Here is a 15,563-nt window from a genome sequence, read left to right as displayed (position 1 = left end):
CACACACTCTTTGTGCTATTAGCATTGTGTGATGACTGGTTGTTATTTTACTCTTCTGCCACGCTATATTGCATATGTTAACGCGATTCCTTACCAGACATGACGCCTGTGTAGAGTATTTTTGCGATGGAGTTATAAGCACCAGCGTGACACTGTGGTGGAAGACCCGACTGCCACGCAGAGGGCGCGGATCCTAGAAATTTGTTTCTCATTTATTTTTTTCTTGTACCACGCGATAGCGGTCACGTACACCGGCGGCCGCGGACAACTATGGAGCCAAAATCGGCTGTTGTGATCTCATAACAGCTTTCGCTGTAACAAACTTCAGCGCCGACAATGCCCTCTCCACGTTGGCCTGCTTGACAGGCGCGCAAAAGTCCACTTGCGTTAATATAAACATCTCTGGTTGCCACTGTTCGCGTTTTTCGCACAATTTCAACATATCTTTGCTTTGGAATTCCTGTCTGAGGTACGCGCTAATACTATACCCTGAGATATGCTCACGTTGCATGAGCTCAGTTGTTCCGGATTGCGAAATTTTCTCGTGAACCGAAAAACGATTGAAAAAATTTCGGTTTCACTCCGGAACGAAATAATAAATAACGTTTCGGTTACGTTTTCGTTCCGGTCAAAAATATCGTTTTTTTTTTCGTTTTTCGTTTTCGGTTTTCGTTCCGTTCCGACACTCTGGTTTAAATAAACCAATATACAGTGAAGCCAAGGGAGGCACGGCAGGGCGAGTATTTGTAGTTTTTTACTTGTAGGGAACTAATTATGACAGGCCGGACGCGTTATCGGAATGTTGCAGCTTCGATCCCTACCGGAGGCACGTTGCTTTTTCATTCAACTTAAATTTATTTCCATTTTTATGTCACAATTACTACACTACATTTAAAAACTATAAATAATGTCCCCTATGCCTGCCTTGGCTTCATTGTCTGTTGCTTCAATTACGTCGTGTATAACAACAAATTGACCCCTTGATCCAGTTTCTCTTTTGTACTTACATTGTTTCGTAGATAGATGTTTATTTCATGAGCAATACAGATCGTGAGGAGTGAGAGAAAAAGCTGCTTTTAGGCAGCTTGACAGGGCTCTCAACCCCTGTACTCAGCATTTGGCCACGAACATACTATTCATAATACATCAATACAATATGTACAAATAATATATACAAAATTATATACAAGGTGCACACCATGATCATCCAGAAAAGTAGTACAAAAGAGAAAAGAAAACAATGCAATATGCACTTAACAGTTGCTTATCATCGTCTTCGCTATCGTAATCGAACGACATAAAATAGAAATAAAACACAGACACGCCGCCGTACACAGCATAATCGGTATGTATTGTCACCGAACTACTACAGGTTTATGTACAAGGTTTCATCCATCTACGTGACATACGTCGAACAAATGATGCATCAGCTTAAGCATCGCTAGATCGTTGTCAAGAAAAATCAATGACACCGCACTAAAGTACCGCGCGTCCTCCTGAGCGTCGGTAGCAGCGCCCTATCTATACATCGTCTTCTAACGACACTGTCTTAAAGGAAGCAGAAAATGTCGTAAAGAACATGGACACACACTTAAGTCCAGAAGTGCGAGTACGTTGTTTATGACTCACCGCTGCTGTTCTGCGCAAAGAACTTGCAACACATGTTTTATATAAACTAAGATAACCACCTAATCGGCATGGGCTGCGAGATTACTCCCTAAGTAGAAGAGTTTGGTGCTGGGCCGGTTGGTACATTGTTTGCAAAATCGACGAACCCAGCCTTGAAAGACGCGTACACAAGATGAGACATTTTGACGAACCCACCCGCAGGGACTAGCAACAGTTTAATGAAACAGCTACTCGAAAGGAAAACGAAGACGCACATGCGCTATACATGATACAGTAGATGTGAGAGCGGTGGGCATGAGACAAACCAAGAACTACCAAAACGCCCACGCGCCTTAAAAAACCGTGCAGATAAAAAACGCAGCGCATGGTACCTTCTAATTACGTTTCTCTAAAAACGTCGCCGTTTTTTATCTGCACGGTTTTTTAAGGCGCGTGGGCGTTTTGGTAGTGCTTGGTTTGTCTCATGCCCACCGCTCTCACATCTACTGTATCATGTACGGCGCATGTGCGTGTTGGTTTTCCTTTCGAGTAGCTGTTGTTTCATTCAGCTGTTGCTAGTCCCAGCGTGCGGGTTCGTGAGTGTCTCCTCTTGTGTACGCGTCTTTCAAGGCTCGGTACGTCGATTTTCCAAACTCTCTAAGTACTGTATAGCTATTCGCTGAAAAATATTTTGCATTAGTGAGGAAAATAAGAGTCGCAGCGTTCCTTTTTCTAAAATTTCGCGCCCACATCAAGAAAATTGTAATGGACTGAGCATTCGGGTATTTCAAGTAAAGGCTAGAAAATCTCGGAGCAATTGCGAAATTGAGAACTTGCAATTTGTTTAATATAACCTGGCTCTTTGCGACCAGTACAGCAAACTAAGCTCAGTCAGGCACTGCTAAAACCTCTCACGCAGCACGAAATGGTGCCAACATTTTGAGGAAGCGTGAAACAAATCTAATCCCAGAAATTTGTGTCTGGAAATCAAGCTTAATTTGTAATCTCTCTTTAACTTCCATCGAATATCATCCATGTCTGCCTTTTCATCTGTACAATGGCGTTGTATGATGACGTTACGCAATACGGTCAATTCAACCCATAATCTTGGTACATTGTCCAACATCGTCATTATTAATACCACCTATGTAAAACATTGAAAATACCTTTCAGTCCGCCGAGTTTGTCATCGAAAAGAAAAGTAATAAACAATGTACTCGCATTCATATGTATGACAATGTCTGCCCTTGACCGAGAGGGCAAAGCCTGCTGTCGAACCGTTTGCTCACACACAAAACGAACGCCCGCTTTGGCCGGCTGTCATCGATGGCAACTGTTACAGCCTGTCTCACTAATACTTGCTAAAGTTAAAGCTGGTTGATGCGTATACGAGTCTTAAACCGTGTAACGCGTAAAGTTCACCAGGGGGGCAGTTTGATTTCGTCTGCCCCGGAGTCCCAATGTTCTTTAGTGATTTGTGAGAAAATACGGTTGATGATTATCACACATCGCTGATCACCGCTGGTGGGTCGTTCTGTAGGGCTGTCCGTAGCTGGGCGGGCGAAGCAAACGACAAAAAAAGAGAGCTTTGGCACTGCCATTCGGCAAGGATATTCGAGCACCTCGCGCGCCGCTTCCTTAGTTGACGAGAAACGCGTCGAGTCGGGAAACCAGGCCCTCAACGGCATTTCAAAAGTTCGTGTCGACAGAACATCAACTGCGTATAGTTCCAGCACACACGCACCACACACAGGTACAGTTTACATTCTTCCAGTGCCAGAAGAACCAGCACACTGTTCCTTGTCACTTTCGTCGTCGCGTTTTGCCGGTTTTGGCACGTGACTTAATCGGGTCATTTCCGGTAGTGATGTTCAAAAGCACCTGCTGCTGCTGCTTTGAATCTGTCCGGAATACCGAAGATGTCGTCTGACTGCATCATGGCGGTTGTAAACTCACAGTGACAGTTTCTCTATAGCATGGTACAGCTGAAGTAGGCAACGTAGCCACGTCCGGTATTTGGACGTCGTGTGCCTCCAGACGCTAACGATCACTCGTTCCGTCATGACTATCCAAACGTCATTGTCGACGTGCCATTCCTCGCCACTTGATGGCAAGGGTGTCTTTAATGAGAATACGATGACCTCCCGCGATTCTTATTCTGCCTACATTGTGTCAAAATCACCTTCGCATCGCGTGTCTTCAGAGCACAATGTCACAGAGGTCTTCATCCTGGGGCAGTTCTTCCGGCGCTCCTTGTCTGAGTGGCAGGGGCCTCGTTCCAGACGCTGCAGTGAAGTCCTGTTCCTCGTCTTCGTCATCGTCTTCCTCTTCTTCATCCTCGCTAAAGTTGCAGTCGTCATCGTCGGTGGCGACCTCTCTCTTGACGGTCGCCGGGGACGCCTCGTGGGCCCGCTGGGGTCACGAGGCGTCCCATAGGTCCAGTCACCAGGTCCGACCCTGCAGCTGCAGGTAGGACGGGCACATAGAGGGCATCGTGGCTCCCGGCATGCCTCCGGCTCCGGTGGCTCCGGCGTTGCCAACCATGCTTCCCGGGTTCAGGTCGACAGCTTGGCCGTACGATGTCATGCCTGCGTAGCAAATTGATAAACACGTTCATATAGACGAACAAACGCCTTCAGGCACGAGGCGTACTGCACGAGAGAGACTGTCATGGCTATCCAGGTGAAGCGCAATGTTAGAAAGCGCTCTATATTATACGATGTCCTTTTAGATGATGCCAGATGAGCACGGAGCTTTCGGAGGGGGAGGCCTGTAACGAGCGGATGTACCCGAAAGCAGTGGCGTAGCCAGGGAGTGGCACACCGGACCCGTGCCTCCCCCCCACCCCCAAGTATTCTTTCTTCTGCCCCCCCCCCCCACAAAAAAAAGAAACAAAAACAAAATTATGTCTACGCCCCTACCTTTTAGACTTATTCCAGTTTCATTGCCAGTTTTGCTACTCATGATATCCTATACCCCTTCCCCCCTGCCAGGCACTGCAGCACTTGTTCTATTCTCAGATCGAATTGAAGCAAATGCTACGAAAGGATCCATGCGTTGTGCTAACGTGTGGACACAGCCATTCAGGCGCTCATCAATGCGACGCATAGCGGTATATTAGGTGAAACGTAACAAGCAAAAGTGATTTATTTTGCAACTAAACTTTCTATCTTAACGATCCTACCAATCGTAAGATTGGCCGTTGGTACTTGCTTTCAAGCACATCCATTGCTATGCTTATTCGTCACTTACGGCGCACGCGCTTGCAGCAACTCACCGTTGATGCCTAGAGGGCTGGAACTACTGGGAGGACCCCCACACATGACCCTGGCTCCGGGAGAGCTGTCTACCAGGCACGACCTGTGGTGGTGGTGCTGGTGATGGTGGAGTCCACCAGCTCCGATGCCGTTGCCGCTCCTCTGCGAGGAAGACGAGGAGGACTGGTGGTGCGAGGCGCCCAGCCCTCCGACCGAGGAACCAGTAGAGGAGAGCAGGTCGCCGACGGCATCCTCTTCTCCCGAAGAATTGCCGCACGGCTTGCCGTCCTTCACCAGTACTGGAACGGCTACCTGGAAAGGCGGACACGTTGAACAAGAACCGGTGATATATGAGCAAGAACAAGCGATAGCTCGAGCCTAAGGTACTGGCGAAGAATTCTCGTTATTATCTTATAAAATTCCGGAGTGGACTACTCGTATTTCGCCCTTTACAGCTGTTGCTTAATGGCGACGCGAGGTCAGGCCTTCGTTATGGCCAGTATCGGCTTCTCGCGGGATTCGGTGGTACGAAATCAACAGAATCGAGGAAAAGCACTACTTATGTGTTCGTTTCGAATGAAAATGAGGATTTAAAAGTCCCGTGATAATAAAACTGTTTGTGAAAATGGTAATACACGCTTACGGACGGCGCAATCGTCGGCCCAGGAACGATATTGAAACGGAAGAGTAGATATCGAGAAAATTGATGCAAATATGTAACGTTCATGGCCTGTAATCTAGGGAAAAATATTACATGTAATCTGTGACTATAATCTATTGATGACCGGTTACCTAAAGCGTACGAGAGTAATGTGGTACCTTTCTAGGTGAGTGCGATCCCTGGTGCGCTGCTGACGCTGCGCCTGTGCTCACACTGTTGGCGCCGTGCTGCTGCAGCTGCTGCTCCGCCATGGCCTTCTCCTTGGCCTGTCGCTTGCACTTGTAGCGGTGGTTCTGGAACCAGATCTTCACCTGCACGGAGGTCAAGGTGCGTTTGAATGCACTTACGGTGACGATGAGAAAGGTTATTGTGAGCGGGCAACAAGGTGGTCTTTCACGACAGCAAGCGCTTGAGCGAGTTGGTGCGGATGCTTGACGGAAGATAAACAGTGTGACCTTAAACGCAGGCGGTTTGTCTTGAAGTCTTTTCAAGACATTCATTTAAAAGGTCAAAGGGATGCTGTTCAGCACTGCAGTGATATTACAAGCGATATTATATATAATATGCTTGACAGGAAAGCGCTTTTGTAAGCTAACTATTTCGATAGCCTTAACCATTTATCTAAATTCGTTGTCGCGCTCGAGCTTGTGGTATCGGTAGCGTAAAGCTTATCTCAAGTTATCGCGCTACCGTTTGTATTTATTGGTGCACTTCTCTACTGGCATATATATCAATCTACTACAGCCATATTCACGCAGGCGACTAGATGAGCGTGCACTGAGCCTTCTCCCATTTTTCCAACGCGTTCTCCCCATTTCTCGTTTTCTCTCTCTCTCTCTCTCTCTCACTGCAGCTGACGAGCAAACCTAAAATCATTTTTCTAGTTACCTAATCCATCACTACTCGACAACTGAGAATCCTCACACTGAATGTATAGAGGCTTGGATTGGTTTGAGTATAAAACGCTCACCGCATGTGCAGTCGGCATCAAAAGGTTAGAGACCACGGAGTCTAAGGAAACTGAATTTCCCAGCAGTTTGTGATTGCATTCTGTCGAAGTGCACAGTACACGTTGTAAGCGCGTTTTAGAAAAGAATGGAAATATAAATTCAAGGCTGCCTGCCGAATCAGCGGAAATATTAATCTTTTTGTTGTCCCAATCGTGGTCTCTAAACTTTCGACGCTGACAATACATCGAAGCAAACTGCTGCCACACCGATTGCTTATATGACGACTGCATACCTGCGTGGGCGTTAGGTGTATGAGGCTAGCCAGGTGCTCCCTCTCCGGCGCTGAAAGGTACTTCTGCTGCTTGAACCGTCGCTCCAACTCGTACACTTGGGCCTGCACATGGAGGTAAACAAAGTTGAGAGTACATTATGAGCGACCTTCCCTGCGTCACCATACGTTAGGCTGTGAAAAATGTATGAAAAGGAATAATCACTCTTCATATTCTACATATGTCACTATAACTATCGATTTCAATCAACAGCGGATGATTTGGGATCGTGCAAGTAAATTAAGATGCAGAACTGCGTGGGTTAGCATCTGAGAGTCAGTGAATTACGACCAGTAGGCGAATTTCACGTCCGTAGGTTTCGCTGGCTGTCGGTTCGGTGGAGACCGCCGGAAAAGTTGTTTTCTCGTCCACTCTAATTCATTTCTGTTTATGTCGTGATTACGACCATAGGCGTGCGCAGGGTTCCCCATTAGGGGGGGCGAAGGTTCATCGCAGCGCCCGCCCCCACCCTACTAAGTCCATGTATGGGGCAGATTTTGCGCTCCCCCCCCCCCCCTTAGGTGACTAGAAGGGTCAGTGTACGGGGCAGATTTTGGGTCCCCCCTCTTAGATGATTAGGGGGGGGGCCGCCCCCCCCCCCCTTGCCCCCCTGTGCGCACGCCTATGTTTACGACACCGCAATTAAGGAGACTAGAAATAATGTCTCTTAGATGCTTTCCTTGGCTTCACTTTCTGTTGACAGAGGCTCGGCCTTTCTGTCCCGACGTGGGAGCGGCCCGCTGAGCGCTAAAGCGCGCCCTAAAGGAGCATAATAAAGTTTTTCACCCATCCATCCTTAGGTTTGGAAAAGCAAGTGTGTCACTGTGTTGCGTTAAACTCAGTCAAACAGTCATAAAAACCACGAACACCCCTGTCTTAGTCTAGTGCTTAAATACTAAAGAATTGACAAAGCTAAGGTGCGGATGAAACACTTCCAACAACCCGTCCCGTCTTAGCGCCGTCAATTATTACGCTACACTCTAAAAAAAAAAAAAAAAGGACAGTCATTTGACTCTTTTTTTGCCACGTATATGACTCTCTTTATAAAGAGACCCGTCAACTCTCTTTGGAGATCGTTACACTCTCTTCGGAGAGTCGTGTGACCCACAAGAGAGTTAACGTGTCTCTTTAAAGAGAGTCACATACGTGGCAATTCATGACTCGCCGAAAGGAGTTACACATACTTTTCTTTTTTTTTTTCTTAGAGTGTATGTGTGACAGGCTGGCTCTATTTATTTCTTTATGAACCTTTACATTACGGGTTTCGGCTGCACTTTAAGGAATCACATATGTGACGAAGGACGTGGCGCAGGCACATTTAGAGAGTCTACTGTTCACTGCGGTATGCTTTACCCTCTTAAAAAAGATGGACTAAAAACGGCATATTTTCAACACGAAAGTGTTTTACGCCGGGGTCCACCAAGACTTTCATGACGTATTTCCGTCACGGAAGTAGGTCAGCAAAATGAATGCCATCAGATGGCAAAGAAAAAAAGTAAGAAAATGTTCCGATAACGGGAATCGAACCCATGACCTCTCGGTCCGCGACGATGGCTGGCGGGCGTTTAGCCCACTGAGCTACCGCCAAACACAATACGGAAGCGGCATCAACGCGCCCTTTATCTTTCACACTTGCGTCTAGGCAGTGATCATGGATGGATGGATGCTATGAGCGTCCCCTTTATAACGGGGCGGTGACATCTGTGCCACCAGGCTCGAAAAAAAAAAAAAAAACGCGCTGTTGCAACGACCGTCCCATTCGGCGCGTTTCCAATACAAGTTTAATTTCGTCAACGCTTTAACACACCGTGTGGTGGCGGTTTTAGCGCAAGCCTCGCTCATAGCATCCATCCATATCGACAAATAGCTCTCCGACGCTCGCCTGGCTGTCGCTCCTCGTTCCCTGCGCGCCCTGTGAGAAGTAACGTGCAGGCTAGAGGGAAGACACGACGCGCGTAGCGTTTCTCTTCGCATTTCGCGACGCTTTGAAAGAGTGCATATCGAGCATTAGTGTTTATTGTGTGCTTGTTGATGCCATATTTGCGCGGGATTCACCATATGCGGAGTCCACGTATACGTTAAGAGCTTCAGCTACCACAAGGGTTAAATCCTGATCATGGGCGTTTGTCGTCGTTACGGAGATGTGCCACTAGGCGTCAACGTGAGTGAGATGCGTCCACATCAACCGGTGCTATATCTGCCAAACAACAGTAGACGTTGTACAAGCTCTCATATACCAATGCACTATAAATAATAAACTACTTCTGTGACGACACGTTTCACTTTCGTGTTATACCGATTCCTATGACGGAGGGATCAACCAACCATTTTTGTCCCACAGCAGTAATCGTTATCTGACTTGCTTGTGTTTCGTTCTTGAAAACTCTGCGCTGGCCACTTTCCTATTAGAATGCTATGCCACGCTGATAACATGCATACCGTTCGTGACCCGGAAGTGCCGGGTGTGCCGCGATAATGCCAGGAAAGGCAGGCGAGATAGATGACGATTTTTGGTGGGACAAAAAGACACCCTCTTTACTCGCTCATTTTTTTAGAGTGTAGACTTTATGCGTTCACTGTTGCAATAGAATGGCGCTCGCGAAGTGACAGAGTTTCGAAGCGGTGAGCTTACCTGCGTGAACAGCACGCGCCTCTTTCGTCGCTGGCCCAAGGGAAACTGCATACCTGCGGCCGCTGCTGCGGCGGCACAGGCAGCGGCCGCAGCAGCCGCGGCGGCCGACTTGCCCATGGAATCTGCGCCCGAGCCGGGACCTCCGCAGGCCGCGCTCAGTGCCGGACCCAGCTGGGCTCCGGCGCCGGCACCCGCCGGACCACCCATGAGTCGCGATACTGCATGCAGCGGACACCAATGGGCAGGATGATCAGAATTATAATCCTCGTGCATTCGGCGAGCTCGAAAATTCCGGAAATTGAAAATATAGAATTTTAGTTTGTCGCTGTATTTCTTACCGCTTACGCTTTTTGCGGGTCATCAGAGCCGGTAATTTTGTTCAACTACAATACCTTTGCAAACATTTGCAGTCGTGTCAATGTTCTCGTCAAAACGAATAATGAAAGTATTGCGCGTTAATTATGACCATGTTCCTGTACTGTAATGTTCCTTCACTTCTTAATACATATGAAAACCAAGGCATTGATATTCATGCATTTACGCGGAAAGGAATGCGACATCATTTCTGTTCTTCAGTCGCTACAGGACGCCTGTACGTGACAACAAATGCATGAATTTCTGAAGCTAACGTTACTAATGTATTGTTCACCTGTTTGGTATATTTATTGTCTTTATTCCAGTTTTGGCTGCGACACAGAGATGCGCTACTGCCTTTTACTATTTTATAACTCGGGGCAATTACCGCTGTTAAACACGAGCTAATTCTAATGAACTCTAAATACTCTATACAATATACGCTTATACACAGGCTCTATTTTCCTACATGCTGACTGATGTGCTGTCATAAGAGCCGCTGTTTGAAGCCGTTTGCAACAGATTAGAGTTTGAGAATTGGTGCCCCAAGGAGCTTGGGGACCCAAGAAATTAATTTGCCAGCCGCCAGGGCGCATGCGCAGAACCCAAGCCACTCTTAGGCTCTTGCGCTCGCGTTGACCCAAGACCCAAAGATCGAAAACTAGCGTGGGGCCCTAAGGCGTCTTGGGTCCCCAGCGAGTCGAGGAAGACGCAGCGCGGGCTACGCAGTGTGGCCCACGTCCCGCTTATTTTAACTTCGCCACGTGTGGCCCCCCTTCCATTTGACCCAACGCAGTCTGCGTTTCACCCAATTCTCAGACTCTGCTGATCCTCCGAACACAAGAGCAGCCTACCCAACGCAGCTTGAGACCCGGCGTCTTGGGTCCCCAATTCTCAAACTCTCTAATAGAGACATGTATAACGTTAAGCGCAGTACTGAATTGACGAGGACGGGACAGGGAGTGACACACACTGTGTGTGTGACACTCCCTGTCCCGCCCTCGTCAATTCAGTATTGCGCTTAACGTTATATAACATGTCGCACCAACAAGGCCAAAGATCCACCCTTGCTCTAATACAGAGTTTCAGAATTGGGGCCCCAAGGAGCCTGGGGACCCAAGAAGCTTGCGAGCCTCCAGGGCGCATGCGCAGAACCCAAGCCACTCTTGGGCTCTTGCGCTCGCGTTGACACAAGGCGCAAAAATCGAAAACTAGCGTGGGTCCCCAAGGCGTGTTGGGTCACCAGCGAGACGACACAGACGCAGCGCGCGCCACGGCACAGTATGAACCGCGTCTCGCATGATTTCAATTTCGCCACGTGTGGCGCTCTGTGCGCTTGGCCCAACGCAGCCTGCGTTCAGCCCAATTATCAAACTCTGCTGATCATCCGAATGCAAGAGCAGCCTACCCAACGCAGCTTGAGACCCAGCGTCTTGGGTCCCCAATTCTCAAACTCTCTAATATCACTTGAAGGGCGATGTCTCAACATGTTGGAAACTCCCACGTGAAATGCTGAATTACACGGTATATGCACGGCATTGCTATCTGGTTCGCGTAATTCAGCATATCACGTGGGGTTTTCCAACACGTTGAGACGCCGCCACTTCGTTTGAAACTGGAGGAATACGTGTCGTTTCATCATGTCTGTTGCTTACTAAATGCGGAGCGTTTCTTAGAGTACCAGGGACACTTCGTCCGTTTTAACGTGACAGAAATTCCGGTGTCGGTGTCGGAGTCTTTGATTGTGAGCGAAAATCACCATCTTGCCAGTGACCAAAAAATCGAGAAAGATGCAAATAAAATAAATAATGATACTTAAATAAACTTAAACGACTCGCATCCTTCGTCGCCGATATAAGATTCTAAATCCAGTGCAATGGCTTCCAAAAAAATAAATCAACAGAGCTTGCCCTCCTTGCACAAAAAGATTATATACTTGAAAATTTTGAAAATCACAACCTTGTATTAGGCGTGTTTTTAGATTTCACGAAGGCTTTTGATAGCGTTAGCCATCGCAGTCTTCTCCAGAAGCTTCATCACTACGGCATAAGGGGGAACGCCCACTCCTTAATATCATCGTACCTACGACACCGCTCACAATATGTAGAAATTAATAGATACGCATCTTTCTTAAGACAGGTTAATTTAGGTGTACCTCAAGGAAGCATCCTAGGCCCGTTTTTATTTTTTTATTTCTTTTATATATCAATGACATTGTCAGCGCTGATCAGACGGCAAATTACGTTATCTACGCTGATGACACGAGCATTTTCTTCGCAGGTCGCTCCGCTTATGACTTACTAGATCATGCCGACGCTAATCTCGATTTAATTCAGAAATGGTCCATAGAAAATCACCTGGGTTTGAATGTTGCGAAAACGAAAGCCTTGATGATTCATCCTCGTCATAATGAATGTCTCACGCATTCGCTATTTATTAATGGTAGATCAGCTGAATACATTCAGTCCTTCAAAGCTCTAGGCATCTGTTTTTCTCCCACAATGTCATGGGATGCGCACGTTGATTTCTTGGTTAAAAAACTTTCACGTACTATAGGACTTTTGCAGCGAAACAGTGCAGCGTTTCCGGTTACCGTAAATCTACTCCTTTATAACTCGCTCTTCTCTTACACTCTGAACTATGGTGTTCTTGTGTGGGGCACAACCACCAATGCTAATACTATGAAATTATTGCTACTACAAAAGCGAATTATCAGACTAACTTGTAGGACGCCCTATTTGTCACATACAACTGAACTGTTTGCGAAATTACGCATCGTAAGACTTCCATCACTGTACGAATACAGGCCTTTACGTTATTACAAACTATGCGCGAAAAACCAGAACAACGCCTTGCAAAACTTAGCCAATATTAAAACAAATGCAGTTGTATATAAAACCCGTAACCCAGAGCAGTGAGAAGTGATACGATGTGGCACAAACTATGGGAAGCAAATGCTCCGTTACCAGCTGCCATCACTACTAAACCAAATTGCAGCAAAAATTGCCGTTGATATTGCAAACTTAACATTAAAAGAGCTTCGTGACACGTGCATATAAATAGCCCGAAACAATGTTCATATTATTAGACACTTCATTTGTAGAAATCCTTTCAATGTTCGCGAAGGGTATATATGTTGCCTTACTTCGTAGTTGTCATTTTTTACTACGGTTTTTACCTAGCCAAAACTCTAACGTCTATCGTTAATTCTTGTGCACCTTGTTCAATCTGTTTGATATTGCTGTTGTTCATTTGTCCTATTCACTGCCTGCTGCTGTCCTTCTAAGGAGGGGCTGTCACCTCGTCAAGCTACTCAATGCAGTAGCTTTTTGTGGCAGCTCCTATCTTTCCTACTTTGAAAGATAAATAAATATTGAAATGAAAAAAAAAAGAAATCTTCGGTTCGAGTAAGAATTGAACTCAGGCCGCCTTCGTGGCAAGCAGGTGTTATACCACAGAACCACGATACTGCTTGTAACTGCTTCGAAAAAAAAAGAAAAAAAAGACACGATATGAATGTCATGTAGAAAGATGCAAATAAAATAAATATATAAAATCTTTGGTTCGAGTGAGAATCGAACACAGGCCTTCTGCGGGGCAAGCAGGTCTTCCACCACAGAGTCACGCTATTGCTGGAAACTGCTTGGGGAAAACGCTATATGATTATCAGGTAGTAGAGGAGTCTCCTTAATGCGTGTAGTATTGCGTGGCAGAAGCGTAGAATCGCGCCAGGCATCAAAACATGTGAATTGCGCAACGAATGGGTTTTTTAAAGGCCCGCCCATTACAACACGCTCAGACATATTTAATCATCATCAGCAAAGTGAACAGCAGTGTATGATCGCGTTTTGCCTTACGGACGCGTAGTGGGCCCTTCGCTGATTCCCAAAAGGAATAATTATGGCGTAGTGGGCTCTTAACAACTTTACTTGCAGTAGGCATTCTAGGTACTTTCAAACGGTCAATGTTACGCGCACAGTCGTTCGTTTCCTTACGGCACGGTTGAGGCATGCACTGAGAACCGAAGCTATGCTGGCAATTGAGAAGGAGATGCGCACCGAACCGACGGCTAACGCTCATGGTCACGATTTAAGCGTGGCGGTAGCTGTTGTCGACATATACCTGGACATTGCGTATGGTGAATCCCGCGCAGTGATGGCATGAACAAGCACATAATAAACACTGATACTCGGTATGCACTCCTTCAAAGCGTCGTCAAACGCGAAGAGAAACGCTACGCGCGTCGTGTCTTCCCTCTAGTCTGGCCAGGCCGTTAATTCTCACAGGGCGAGCGGGGAACGCGATGCGACAGCCAGGCGAGCGTCGGAGAGCTATTTTTTGATATGGATGGATGCTATGAGCGAGGCTTTGGCTAAAGGCGCCGCGTCGCGGTGTGTTAAAGTGTTGAGAAAAAAATTGGCCGCGTATCTGCGTGCTTCGCTGCAAATGTCGTTTAAAGACGATAGAAGAGGCGCTGCGCGAGATATGGACACCATCTGGCAATGCCATCTGGCAAAGATATGGACATCTTTGCCATCTTTGCCATCTTTGCCATCTGGCAAAGATATGGACACCATCTGGCCGACAAACAGAAAGACAGAAAGACAAACCAAAATTTCTCCGTTTAACTATCCCAAGAAAGACTATCGTCTTTAAAATTACGCTTCTATTGGAAGCGCGCCGATCGGGACGGTCGTAGTAACGGCGCGTTTGTTGTTTTTTTTTTGTTTTTTAGAGCCTGGTGGCACACCCGTCACTGCCCCGTTATAAAGGGGACGCTCATACCATCCATCCATACAAGAGCGCTGTGAGAAGAAAGTGTCAAAGATAAAAGGCGCGTTCATGTAGCCTCCGTAATGTGTTTGAGGAGCTCAGCGCAATAAAGAAAGCAAAAAAAAAGGTAGCTCAGTGGGCTAAACGCCCGCTAGCCATCGTCGCGGACCGAGAGGTCATGGGTTCGACTCCCGACAACGGAACATTTTAGTGTAGTTTTTTCTTTGCCATCTGATGGTGTTCATTTTGCTGACGTATTTCCGTGACAGAAATACGTCATGAAAGTCTTGGTGGACCCTGGCATAAAACACTGTCGTGTTTAAAAATGTAATGAACATTGCATATCACTCGGCAAGCTATAGTGAAGCATTGCTAGAACCAGAAGAAATACGCTGACGAACGCTACATATAGACATGCACGTCATCGCAGTGTACCATGCGCTTCGTTTCGGTAAAACTGATTTGTTCGCTCTAACGTGAATGACAACGTTACTTCGGGCCATAAGCTACCCTTTAAACGTCAGGGTAGTCGACATGCCCGGTGAGCCCACGATAGGCGCACTACTCCATTTACAAAAAATTGCCCGCGTATCTGCGTGCTTCGCTGCAAATGTCGTCTAAAGACGACAGAAGAGGCGCTGCGTGAGATATGGACGCCATATGGCAATACGTCGGGAAACATGAGTGCTGTGTTGCGGGCTGGTAGTCCCGGCGCAACTGCAGGCGAAGACCGGCGGTGACCAACGCGACCGGTGGGGACGTCGACCCAGTTTTGGCGCTACAAGAATCCCTAACCAGCGTCTTGCCTTTGTTCCCGAATATTAGCGCTGCGAATACAAGGGTCCCGATTTCTTAGTTTTCGCTTGTGCATCTACAAATGGGCCCAAAAATGAGAAGGAACGACAGAAAAGGAAAGTAGGACGGAGTAAGTCGTCTCAGTATACTTCAAACAGCTCTTGCTTATATTCATGGAACACTCTCCCAAATAAAGTCCCCACG

At 47.0% G+C, this 15,563-nt stretch overlaps 1 protein-coding gene across 1 annotated transcript in view; it reads right to left on the bottom strand.

Moving 5' to 3' along the window:
• Positions 1–1,322: 1,322 nt before the first annotated feature.
• LOC119375407 (homeobox protein Nkx-2.4) overlaps positions 1,323–15,563 on the bottom strand; it is a 71,946-nt gene continuing 57,705 nt past the window's right edge. Inside the window, exons 2-6 of the mRNA XM_049420475.1 lie at positions 9,438–9,655; positions 6,769–6,870; positions 5,685–5,837; positions 4,886–5,177; positions 1,323–4,196 (exon numbers count right to left, since the gene is read on the bottom strand). Of these exons, the coding sequence (XP_049276432.1) occupies positions 4,051–4,196; positions 4,886–5,177; positions 5,685–5,837; positions 6,769–6,870; positions 9,438–9,655 (911 nt within the window). The 3' untranslated portion in view covers positions 1,323–4,050. The remainder of the gene's footprint in view (positions 4,197–4,885; positions 5,178–5,684; positions 5,838–6,768; positions 6,871–9,437; positions 9,656–15,563) is intronic.

Source organism: Rhipicephalus sanguineus, chromosome 11, assembly GCF_013339695.2.
Source record: "Rhipicephalus sanguineus isolate Rsan-2018 chromosome 11, BIME_Rsan_1.4, whole genome shotgun sequence".
Lineage (NCBI taxonomy): Eukaryota > Metazoa > Arthropoda > Arachnida > Ixodida > Ixodidae > Rhipicephalus > Rhipicephalus sanguineus.
This window is presented reverse-complemented; position numbering and strand designations above follow the sequence as displayed.